General features: G+C 44.4%; 1 protein-coding gene across 5 annotated transcripts in view; it reads left to right on the forward strand.

The window, feature by feature from the left end:
- Positions 1-403: 403 nt before the first annotated feature.
- Positions 404-12,872, forward strand: part of SEPTIN6 (septin 6) — a 91,863-nt gene continuing 79,394 nt past the window's right edge. For all 5 annotated transcript variants that reach the window (XM_077482924.1, XM_077483105.1, XM_077482663.1 and 2 more), the window contains exon 1: positions 404-511. In XM_077482924.1, the coding sequence (XP_077339050.1) occupies positions 482-511 (30 nt within the window). In that variant the 5' untranslated portion in view covers positions 404-481. The remainder of the gene's footprint in view (positions 512-12,872) is intronic.

Genomic DNA, 12,872 nt, shown 5'->3' on the forward strand with positions numbered 1-12,872 from the left:
CTGAGTCTGGACTGTCTGCTTCTATTATGTGTGGTGTGTGCTGAGATCTGACAGATAAGATCGCCCATGTCATGCTGACAGCTCGGTCCTCAGGATTCCTTGTCCCTGTCATAGGACCAGTTTTGGAGGAGAATATATTGCAGTGATCTCTCAGTCCTCAGCACCGCAGCCTCACACAAGTCAAATTAATGACATTTCATTGAAAAGTGGACGCATCCACTGCCAGCACATAGGGGGGTGTTTGTATGCTTCCTCCTCTTCCATCCCCTCCAACACATCCACAATACAATTCAACCCTTCTCTGATGTGTTGTATTTATAGTCTTCAAATAGACAAACATTTAAACGCAAATACTTTTGTAAATTGCATTGTAAATAGAGATCTGTATGTTGCAGACACCCCTCCACCTTGACTTGGCATCGCCCAGATTGTAACAGTTTCTCTTTGTAGGTTTCCTGTTCAGTTTCTTTGAGGACTGACCATGGCGGCCACAGAGATCGCTCAGCAGATGGTGAGTGATGGAGGTTGTGGGTACTGTAGAGGGCTCTGATCGCCCTTATCCGGGGACTCCCCCACCCTGTGATGGATGCCTGGCTGTGCATTATTCATGTGTGATGGTGCAGACTGCATCATGTGCCCATCCTGCTCCATGCCTGGCTGTGGTGGGGAGCAGCTCTCCCCCCCCCCCCCCATTGTAGAGGCGGTGATCGGCGCCCCACACTCACACCATCACAGCCAGGGCGTTGGCAATGCTGATGGCAATGTGAGGATCAGGAGATGATCTGGAGGATAACAGGTGCAAAGCAGAAGCTAAGCACTGATCTAATGCTGTCTGCTTCCAGCATTGGGGAGGAAGCATCTCCTATGTCTCTGGATGGGGGGGGGGGGGGGCATCTCTGCTTCTACATGTCCCCATCATTCACAGCGGATGGAAGGACTACCAGGCAGCATCATGTGGCTGTGTGTAATGTAGATGGAAAGTGAACCTGTTACTGACCTGATGATGAATAATGTATAAGCAGAATGGTTAATCAGCTGTATGCAAATCTCGACTTTTCTTCTATGAGTCAGACTTGGCCCCGCCTCCTATACAACTTTACCGTAAATGTATTAAGTGTAAAATGTGTTTTGGGCCAGAATGGTGGCAGGTGCAGGGACAAACTCAAATGTGATACTAAACCGTATCATTATTTAAAAAAAAAAAAAAAAAAAAAAAAAGAATCTGCCATGAGCAGTAAAAGGAGGTGGTTGAGCCACGGTTTTACCGCCTCCCCTCTGACTGCCCACCTAAACACAGAAATGCATCTGCTTAAAGCGGGAGTCCGCCGGGACTCCACGTTTTTTTTTTTTTTTTTTTTTTTTAAAGTCAGCAGCTACAAATACTGCAGCTGCTGACTTTTAAAATAGTGACACTTACCTGTCCAGCGCGCCCGCGATGTCAGCACCCGAAGCCGATCTCTAGATCGACACTCGAGTGCTGCCGCTGCCATCTTGGGTATGGGAATCAGGAAATGGAGCCTTTCGGCTTCATTTCCTGGTTCCCTACTGCGCATGCGCGAGCCGCGCTGCGCAATGAGGACGGTCCCCGCTGCCTCTGGGATCTGTGCGTTTCCCAGCAGGCAGCGGGGCACTTGCGGAAGGGGGCGGGCACTTGCGGAAAGGGGCGTAATGTACGCCCCTTTCCGCAGAGAGCTAGCCCGGAAGTGGGTGCAGTTACCTGGATTATCCAGGTAACTGCACCCCCCTCCCCCCTGAAAGGTGCCAATTGTGGCGCCGGAGGGGGGGAGGATTCCGATGAGTGGAAGGTCCATTTTAGGGTGGACCTCCGCTTTAAGCTGTACACAATCCGCACGCAGTGCTTTGCAGCATCTCATGTTGTAAAGCTCTGAGCAAACTGTTGGTGCTATATAAAACCTGTATAATAATAATAATAATAATATCACATTCGGCTGACAGTACCGCCGCTGACCATGACCCATTCAAGTAAATGTGGCTGCGCCACAGGTATGTGAAATGCACTAGAGTTCTGCGTGGTGGCTCCGCATTTTTAGGATTTAAAGTGTTACTAAACCCACAGCAACGAAATTCGTCTGTATATGTAGTAAATCATGCTTGTTATACTCACCATGAAAGCTAAGGGGGTGTAAAAAAAAGAAAAAAAAGCTGTTTGATCCTGTCTTCTCTCATCCACCCTTTCTTTTTCTGTCCCCAATCCATATGCTGATAGCCCAAGGAGGCACTCTGCACATGCTTAGTTTGATGTGTATTGCTGGAGGATTGTTGGGGGTGTTGTTTTATTTATTTATTTTTTGGAGAGTGCATGTGATCAGCATAGGGCCAATCAGCACTGTCCAGACAGAGGGTAAGGAGTCATGCAGCCTCATAGGACAGTTAGGGTAGAATGAAAACTGGACACTGATAGAAGTCACAAGACTGCTATATATTGCTGATCAGAAAAGGTATTTAGCAATGTATATTCACTAAAATAATTGCATTTCCATGCTCTGTGTGTTGTGGGAGACCAGATCTAGAGAATGCAGTCCAGGTTTAGTAACCATTTAAAGCAGGAGTCCGCCGGGGCTCCGCGTTTTTTTTTTTTTTTTTTTTTTTTTTTTTTTAAAAGCCAGCAGCTACAAATACTGCAGCTGCTGACTTTTAAAATAGTGACACTTACCTGTCCAGCGCGCCCGCGATGTCGGCACCCGAAGCCGATCTGTAGATTGTTACTCGGGTGCTGCCGCCGCCATCTTGGGTATGGGAATCAGGAAATGGAGCCTTTCGGCTTCATTTCCCGGTTCCCTACTGCGCATGCGCGAGCCGCGCTGCGCAATAAGGACGGTCCCCGCTGCCTCTGGGATCTGTGTGTTTTCCCAGCAGGCAGCGGGGCACTTGCGGAAAGGGGCGGGCACTTGCGGAAAGGGGCGTAATCTACGCCCCTTTCCGCAGAGAGCTGTCCCGGAAGTGGGTGCAGTTACCTGGATTATCCAGGTAACTGCACCCCCCTCCCCCCTGAAAGGTGCCAATTGTGGCGCCGGAGGGGGGGAGGATTCCGATGAGCGGAAGGTCCATTTTAGGGTGGACCTCCGCTTTAATACAGACAGTGAGAAGGTAATTATGAAGGACCTGGTTTAAAGACTAAGTTCACCTTTTCCAAAAAATAGACTATGGGGCCCCAGTATGTAAAGTCGGCTGACATCACAGAGCTGGTCCAGGCTTTGCTAGGATCTTTACAATAATGTCTGAATCCACCCAGATGTCTGACTGGCAGCAGGCTCAGCCTCTCATTTCACTGCTGAGAGCCTGAGCCAGCCGCTCCCTGCCCTCACCATAGTTTCCAGCTCCTGAGAGTGCTGGAGGAGCAGAGAGCAGTAACTCAGTCACTCTCTGCTCAGAGTGCACAGAGAACTGAGTGATTAGCGCTCTTTGATCTCTCAGTTCTCTGTGAAGAGCTGTCGGGGAACAGCTGCAGCATCAGTCTGGTCTAGATGATGATTGGCTTTTTTTTTTTTTTTTTCAACCCGTAACTCTCTTAACCCCCCTAGCGGTAATCCCAAGTCTGGCTCGGGTTGGGAATTTACTAGCAGGAGCGGCAACCCCGAGCCAGACTCGGGATCGCATCGCTGGATGCAGGGGAGAACACAGGGAGAGTTACTTACCTTGTCCCCTGGATCCAGCGATGTCCCCCGCGCTGTGTGATCGAGTTGTCCTCCGCTCGATTCACAGCGCCGAATGCCGCCGAGCTCCGTTCCCTGTGACGTTACGGCGCACGGGAGCGGAGAAGGGCGGCAAATTCAAAAAAGTAAAAAGACACAAAACACACACAGCACTGTAATCTTACAGATAACAGTGCTGTATAAAAAAATTACACACCCCCTTTGTCCCTAGTGGTCTGTGCAGTGCCCTGCATGCACTTTTATATTATAAATACAGTTTTTTCTGCCTGGAATTTGGAGATTGTCCATAGCAACCAAAAAGTGTCCCTTTTTCAGGGTTTTAGGATTTGATTACATTATTGAATAATTTTTATTATTTATTATATTATAAACTTTATCATACCCGGGATGTCTGCTAGACTCTGGTTTGAAGAGATTTAAGAGCGTTATTCCTAAGAATTACAGGACTACAATATAAAACGCCAGATTTCCATGCAAAATAATTGTACCGCTTTCAGCACCTAAAACCAGAACTAATCATACCGCCAGGGAGGTTAACATTGCTGCACAGTATTGTATTATTGTCCTTTTTAACAAGCTGAAATGCGGTACACGATATGCCCTGACACTGGGTCATTCTGATGAGTAGATCTCCAACATTTCTGGTAGTGGAGGAGCCTGTCTGTTCTGTTTTCCCAATGGCTCCATCACTGTGGAGGACTGGATCAAGGGGCCATTGGGATTAGTGGGGAAGTGGGCAATATACTGATCAGGGTGGTCTTTGGTTTGGTTGTATTGAGAAGGGGCTACAGGTATGTGCTGTATGCACTTGGTAGTGCCATTTTTCTTCTTTTTCTTTTTTTTTTTCTTTTCTTTTTTCTTTTTTTTTGGGTGTAATTACAGAAACATTTTAGCAGGAAAAGTTGATATTGGTCTATAAATGTGTCTTCAAGATATCTGTGACCTACTGTAAATGTCATTGAAGGTAAGCTCAACTTTTGTTGTCTGTTCAATTTTTGGATGGTCCAGGTTAGTGACATGTTTACTTGTGGAGTAGTGATTATTACTAAGCACATCTGCCTGGATAAGGTGTGCAAATACCACTGTCAAATCATGGTTGCATTAGAAGACTTCATCTAGTATTAGTTATTTGTGTAGAATCGATTACCACCCTTTATTGTAGGGATATGCAATTAGCGGACCTCCAGCTATTGCAGAACTACAATTCCCATCAGGCATAGCAAGACTCTGACAGCCACAAGCATGACACTCGGAGGCAGAGGCATGATGGGACTTGTCGTTTTTCAGCAGCTGGAGGTCCGCTAATTACATATGTATCCTTTTATTTTATGTATTTATGATGCCTTGTACACACGGTCAGACATTCCGACAACAAAATCTCTCAGATTTTTTCCAACGGATTTTGGCCGAAACTAGTCTTGCATACACACGGTCGCACAAAGTTGTCAGAAAATACGATCGTTCAGAACGAGGTGACGTACAAAACATACAATGGGACTACGTAAAGGCCAGTAGCCAATAGCTTTCATCTCCAAAAAAATTTCTGAGCATGCGTGGCACTTTGTGCGTCAGAATTCTCTACACACGGTCGGAAAAAGTCCGAACGGATTTTGTCGGAAAATTTTAGATCCAGCTCTCAAACTTTTCCCGTCAAATTCCGATAGAAAAAGTCCGATAGAGCCCACACACAATCGGATTTTTCGACAACGTAATCCGATCAGACTTTTTCCGTCTGAATTTCCGACCGTGTGTATGGGGCATTAGGCATTATGATCTGGTCTGTTCTACAGCAGACACATTTCCAGGGACTTGTTGTAGTGTTTGTAAATATCAGTTCTAATTGATGAAGCGATGCTCCTGGTTGAGCATTTAGAAAGCTTGATTATTATAAATATCTTTCATTTTGTCACAGAGGCTTTCTGGTGGAAAGAACCGGTTGGCCCTGAAAAGGTGGTTGTTGCTTCTTATTAGATGAAAATAAAACTAAAGCTTCTGAAGAACGTTAGGGGTTGGGATTCCTTTCGTTATCTTTCTGGGAATCCATGCAAACCAAGTGTGCACACTGGGAACTGCCATTGCTGGCTTGTGTTTAACCCCTAGGCATAGACAGTATGCAAATATGTGGCCTCTCGGTGGGTGGGCCTTGGCGCCTAAAGACCACGTATTTGCGTACCAATTTACAGACACGACTGTGCTGAGAGCACGCTCCCTGTGGGCTCCCGGCACCGTTCCCAGCTTTTAACACAAAGCTTTCTGATCACGTGACTGCCAATCACGGCGGTCACGTGATCATAAACTCAGTTTCCCGGCATCTGGATACCCTTAAAAGCTTGGGAGGCACCAGCACAAAGGGGTTAAAGCAACTCTGGAGCTTAAAGTGGTTATAAACCTCAGACATGAAATATGAACAAAGCATATCCATCTATAATGTGTACTTGTCTCAAGTAAGAGCACTAAGTGTCACCTTTGTCCTCTGCTATCAGAATGATAAAGCAAGACACCAAGAGAAAAAATGAAGGTGATAGGGGAGGGGCCTCTGTCTGATTGACAGCCTCAGCTCTCTGTTCCTGTGCGCTGTGTGAAAGGGGTGGGGGTTTCCCTTCCCTCCAATCGGGTGTGGGAACTCTTCTCACTGACCTCCCATGGAGTGCAACTTCAGCTCTCCACCCCCACCCTTTTTTTTTTTTCCTGAACTTTGTTTCATCTCTGTATCACCTGAGGCCCGTCACTTCACTGGGTTCATGGAAGGGTTTACAACCACTTTAACCACTTGCCGCAGTTATACTGCTACAGGTTGGCTCTGCTGTGCGAAATCACGTAGCTGTACGTGATCCTGCGAAGTCTGGACAGCGGGTCCTGTGGATTCGATATCCGTGGGGATACCCGTGAACGGAGAGGAAGAACGGGGGAAATGCTAATGTAAACAAGCATTTCCCCGTTCTGCCTAGTGACAGGACACTGATCCCGCTCCCTGTAATCGAGACAGGGAGCCCCCCCCCCACAGTTAGGTCTGCCACCTTCCTCAGCCAGGGTGCCACACCAGGGGGCTCTCTCCGCTTCCAGAACAGGGGGATGCAGCTTTTCACCGCTGTGTCCAGCAGGGGCAAGATGGATTTCTGGTATGTCCTGTTCGGTATGTCATGAGGGTGCAGTAAAAAGAACTCAGGAGTTCTAGGCAGCTCTCAATCCGTGAATTTCTGTATAATACGGTGTACTTCCATCCAGAAGGATGTCAGGAACTTGCAGTTCCAGAAAATATGCAGCATATTGCCTGTCTCATCCCCATACCTCCAGCATAAGTCCGAGCACTGAGGGAACATCTGATGCAACCTAACCGGGGTGTAGTACCATTGTGACAACACTTTGAACCCTGCTTCCTGTTGATTGGCGCATATTGATGTTTTGCATGTGAAGAGAATTATTCTCTCCACCTGCCTCTCGGGTTAGTTGCAATCCCAGGTGCCGTTCCCAGCTGGCTATATAGGGTGGTTTATATCCCACGGGGGGGGGGCGAGATGAGAAGCTGATGGGTCACGGAGATCATATGACGTATTGGTTCTTGCTCCAGGCAGAGGAGCTCAAAGGATAGCAAGGCTCTTTCATAAGGTTGTGCCTTGATAAAGTGAGCCAGTTGGAGCTTTTGCCAAAAGGAAAGATTTGCCAGATGAGGGTCCTCCATAATGTTCTGTCTGGTCATCCACTTTCCATTACTGGTGAAGTGGCGGAGTTAGCATCCTTCACCCCCCTTCAGGGCTCGAAATCTAGTCTCCAAGTCCCGGGCTGAAATCGGGGTTCCCAACCACAGGTGTTAGTGGTGAGGGACTGGGCGCGATTAAGTGATCGTGAAAGGTTTTCTGGGCTACCCTCCACGTCTCCCCCACCATGGGGTGTTTAACTACACGGTCAGGTACAGACTTCTGGCACCAGGGAAGCCCGTCCAGCTCCATTCCCGACATGTGTTGTTCTATCTGGATCCATTGCTTAAGTGTCCCATGGCGACACCAATCAATGATTCTCGTCAAGTGACACGCCATCCGATAAAAGCTCATGTCCGGGAGGGCCATTCCACCCCCCAGCAGTTTAGGAAAGCGTACAATTGTGCCAACCTCTGGGCTTTTTGTGCCCAGATGAACTTCACCAATGCCCGGTTTATTGCTTTAAGGAATGTATTCGGGATCTGAACAGGAGTGTCTGCAGGAAGTAGAGTATTCGGGGCATAATGTTCATTTTTATTATGCTGCAGCACCCAAACCATGAGAACATGCCCGTCTGCCATTTTCGTAGATCTTTTCTAATCTCTGCCAAGAGAGGGGGGAAATATAGGGGAAATATGTCCATTATATGGTTAGGCAGGCGAATGCCCAAGTACTTAATATGAGACTGTGCCCATTTAAAAGGGAAGTCAGCTCGAAGCAGGGCGCTCGTAGAGGTCAGTATGGAGACGTTTAAGGCCTTTCCGATTTCCGAAAGTTGACTTTAACCACTTGCCTACTGGGCACTTAAACACCCCTCCTGCCCAGACCAATTTTCAGCTTTCGGTGCTCTCACAATTTGAATGACAATTACTCAGTCATGCAACACTGTACCCAAATTAATTTTTTGTCCTTTTTTCCCACAAATAAAGCTTTCTTTTGGTGGTATTTGATCACCTCTGGGTTTTTTATTTTTTTGCTCTATAAATGAAAAAATACCGAAAATTTTGAAAAAAAAACAAACTAATTTTTCTTTGTTTCTGTGATAAAATGTTGCAAATTATAAATTTTTCTTCATAAATTTTGGCCACAATTTATACTGCTACATATCTTTGGTAAAAATAACCCCAATTAGTGGATATTATTTGGTCTTTGTGAGAGTCTGCAAGCTGTGGTGCGAATCATAAAAAATTTATCACATCTGATGTACTGGTGGCCGACCTCATTTCTTGCGACCCGAACAAGTCAGGAAAATACAAATACCCCCCAAATGACCCCTTTTTTGAAAGTAGACATTCCAAGTTATTTAGTAAGAGGAAAGGTGAGCTTTTTGATGTTGTCATTTTTTTCCCACAATTCTTTGCAAAATGAAGATTTTTTTTATTTTATTTTAATTTTTTCCACAAAATTGTCATTGTAATAGGTTATTTCTCTTACGTGGCATGTGTATACCACAAAAAATGCCCCAAAATTAAATTCTGCTACTCCTCCCTGAGTATTAAGATACCACATATGTGGGACTTTTTCACAGCCTGGCCACATAGAGAGGCCCAACATGCAGGGAGCGCTGTCACGTGTTCTAGGAGCATAAATTACACATCTAACTTGTTGACTACCTATTACACTTTTGAAGGCCCTGGAGCACCAGGACAATGACACGTGACACAGATGGCACTGATACCTGGCATTGATGACATGTGGCACTGATGACAGATGGCACTAATATGTGGCACTGATGACAGATGGCACTAATATGTGGCACTGATGACAGATGGCACTAATATGTGGCACTGATGACAGATGGCACTGATGACAGGTGATGAGAGATGATCTCAGCCGGCGATGAGAGATGATCTCATATGTTTACATCACATGTTTACATCTCTCATTGGGCACGCTGTAAACGGCCACTGTGATTGGCCGTTTACAACGATCTGTGACTGGCTGTGTCCAGGGGACACGGCCAGCACAGAACTTCCCCCGATGCGTGCCCGTGGCGGCGTGCAGAGGGACAGCCTCCCGGCAGATAGCGTCCGCGCTGCAGCCGTCTTTTGGCTATAGCGTGGGCGCGAAGTGGTTAAAGAAGGACAGCGTTCCATATTTTTTCAGTTCTGCCATCAAGTTAGGGACTGAGACCAGCGGGTTGGATATGGAAAAAAAAAGCAAATCCTCTGCAAAGGCTGCTATTTTTGGGGACAAATGGTCACTCAGACGCATTCCCGATATGTCAGGGTTAACCCTTACCGTGCGGAGGAAGGGCTCCAGGGACAGAATGAATATCAGGGGGGACAGGGGGCACCCCTGCCTCTTCCCATTTGTAATCTTAAAGGGGGGGAATAGCTGGCCATTTATTCGCAGAGCGACTCGCGCATGCGCAGTAGGAAATGGGCAGTGAAGCCACAAAGCTTCACTGCCTGTTTCCCTTCTTTAAGATGGAGCCGTCGGATCGGGGGGGGGGGGGGGGCGCGACATCGCGGGCTCACTGGACAGGTAAGTGTCCTTATTAAAAGTCAGCAGCTACAGTGTTTGTAGCTGCTGACTTTAAAAAAAAAAAAAATTTCAGCTGGCCCACCACTTTTAAGTATTTCTGTGTCCATGCAGTGATGTCCATCACAGAATCATGCCTGGTTTTTAATACAGTGCCACCTGAGAGCCCAAAGATCATGAGCATTCAATATTGCGTTTCAGCCTTGTCCTTTTGTACACAGAAATTTCTCCAGATTCTCTGAAGCTTTTGATATTATGTACTGTGGATGAGGATATATTTTAAAGTCTTTGCAATTTTTACATTGAGCAACGTTTATCTAAAATAGTGTGAAAAATCTTAGATGCAGCTTTTCACCGATTGGTGAACCTCCTGCCCATCTTTACTTCTGAGACATTCTGACTATCTATGATGCCTTTTTTTACCCAGTCATTTTACTGACCTGTTGCCAAGTAACCAAATTAATTGCAGAATGTTCTTCCAGCTCTTCCTTGATAGTAACACTTAGTTTGTCAACTTTATGTTGCCATGTCCCAGTTTTTTTAAGACGTGTCGCTGCTGTCAATTTCAAAATGACCTTATTTTTCTTATTTTCTTTTCTTAAAATGGTAAATTTTCTAAGTTTATACATTTGATATGTTTTCTATTGTGAATAAAATATATGTTTGAGACGTGCAAATCATTGCATTCTGTTTATGTAGATTTTACAGTTTCCCAAATTGTTTGGAATTGGGTTTGTACCCGAGTCCTCTCTCGATCCAGCGCAGTGCCACTGCTCTCTCTTTCTGGTCTCACAGGAGAATGTGAGAGCAGTGGGAGCCATAGGCTCCTGATGCTGTCCATTGAACCCCTAGCAAACTCTGGAGGAACCCTGGTTGAGAATCACTGCTCTATATCTATGCCATTTATGCATTCCAAAGCTTTCATTGCAACATAACACTTTTTTGTTTGTTATAAATCTGAATTTCTGGTGGTTGTTTCAGAAATGAGATAAACAGGTTATTCTGTAGAAGTACATAAATGTAATGCAGTACGATCTTTCCAGAACGAAAAGCGAGTTCATGTTGTGTATTTATTTTCAGAGAATTTTTGTCTTTGAAAAGGGCTTTAAAACAAAGTAGAAATGTTATCCAATAATTTGAACCCCAGTGATGAGCTGTTTGCAGACTTGGCAGCCTTGCAGTCAGTTGGCAGATTAATGGGCTTTACAGGGCAAGTACCACTGCCTGTCCTCACAATATTCCAACAATAATGGATACGGCAAAATGTTGGATCCATACAGCACATGCACTATCTTCTTCTTTTCTTCTTCTTTTCTTCTTCTTTTCTTCTTCTTTTCTTCTTCTTTTCTTCTTCTTTTCTTCTTCTTTTCTTCTTCTTTTCTTCTTCTTTTCTTCTTCTTTTCTTCTTCTTTTCTTCTTCTTTTCTTCTTCTTCTTTTCTTCTTCTTTTCTTCTTCTTTTCTTCTTCTTTTCTTCTTCTTTTCTTCTTCTTTTCTTCTTCTTTTCTTCTTCTCTTCTTTTCTTCTTCTTTTCTTTTCTTCTTCTTTTCTTTTCTTCTTCTTTTCTTTTCTTCTTCTTTTCTTTTCTTCTTCTTTTCTTTTCTTCTTCTTTTCTTTTCTTCTTTTCTTTTCTTTTCTTCTTTTCTTTTCTTTTCTTCTTCTTCTTCTTCTTCTTTTCTTCTTCTTCTTCTTTTCTTCTTTTCTTCTTCTTCTTTTCTTCTTCTTCTTTTCTTCTTTTCTTTTCTTCTTTTCTTTTCTTCTTTTCTTCTTTTCTTCTTTTCTTCTTTTCTTCTTTTCTTCTTTTCTTCTTTTCTTCTTTTCTTCTTTTCTTCTTTTCTTCTTCTTCTTTTCTTCTTTTTCCATGTTAGTGACTTTTGAATATTTCCTCTTGCACTACCTTCACCCCTCCCTGATATTTTTGTATACATTTCTTACAGCTGAAGCCTTCTTACATTTGAATATTGCAGTAATAGATCTGTATGTGAGAATTCCAGGTTTTGTTTTTTCTATTATGGAGGATTCTTGAAAAATTTGAAGTTGGAAGTTTGGCCCCGATTGTACATGCCTACTCTCCCATAGCATGGAATTTTGCTCTTAGAGAAATATGTTACCCATCTCTTTTTCACCTAACCATTTTTTTCTCTGTCATTAACAGGGCCAGCTTTCACCAGGCAGGCCTTACTTATAAGGCTCTATTATTCTACACATTGGTTTGCAGATTTTCAAACATAATGTGATTGTTCCATGATTGCACTGTCTGTGGTGCTGTCTTTGGTCAGATGTGTTATGTGAAACCTTCAATGTTGTGGTAAATCTCCTGTTTTGTTCATGTGAATAGTAATCTAAAGGAGGGTGGCTAGATCTAACTATACTTGCAGATTAGACTGGAATGTATCTCACACACTCTATATCAGCCTTTCTCAACCTTTTCAACACAGAGGAACCCTTGAAATAGTTCTCCGGTCTCGAGGAACCCCTGCTAAAAATTAGAAATCTACAACTCGTGATATATTAGTGTGATGGTCAGTGGGAAGAATGGTCCTTACACTTGTGGTCATTGGGAAGAATTACCTCCTTACAGATAGCTAAAAAGATCAATGGTGTCAGTGGGAACAACATATCTGAGAGGCAGAAATTGCCCAATGCTGAAGGAACCCCTAGCAACCTCTGGAGGAACCCTAGGGTTCCACAGACCCCTGGTTGAGAATCACTGCTCTATATATATATACATGCATGCATGCATGTATCTATTACCATATTCTTGTGTGGTTTTCTTCAATTGCATGCCACAAATTATTTTTCTTTGGGTATAATTGTCTCTGTTTTCTTTGTATGCGCCAAGGAAAGAATGAAGGACATAAAAAAAATACCATGGAATGGAAACACTATTTTTGTAGCCAGTGTTACAGGGTGTATACTCCTATGGCAGTCTTTCTAACATAGCAATCCTACAAGGGCAGTTTGCAGTGTCAGCCTCACTTTTCTTCATCCTTCACTCCAAATGATAGTATGTTGATAAAA

The sequence above is a fragment of the Lithobates pipiens genome, unplaced genomic scaffold (genome assembly GCF_037356315.1).
Source record: "Lithobates pipiens isolate NorthernLeopardFrog02 unplaced genomic scaffold, aLitPip1_a1.2 Scaffold_1, whole genome shotgun sequence".
Lineage (NCBI taxonomy): Eukaryota > Metazoa > Chordata > Amphibia > Anura > Ranidae > Lithobates > Lithobates pipiens.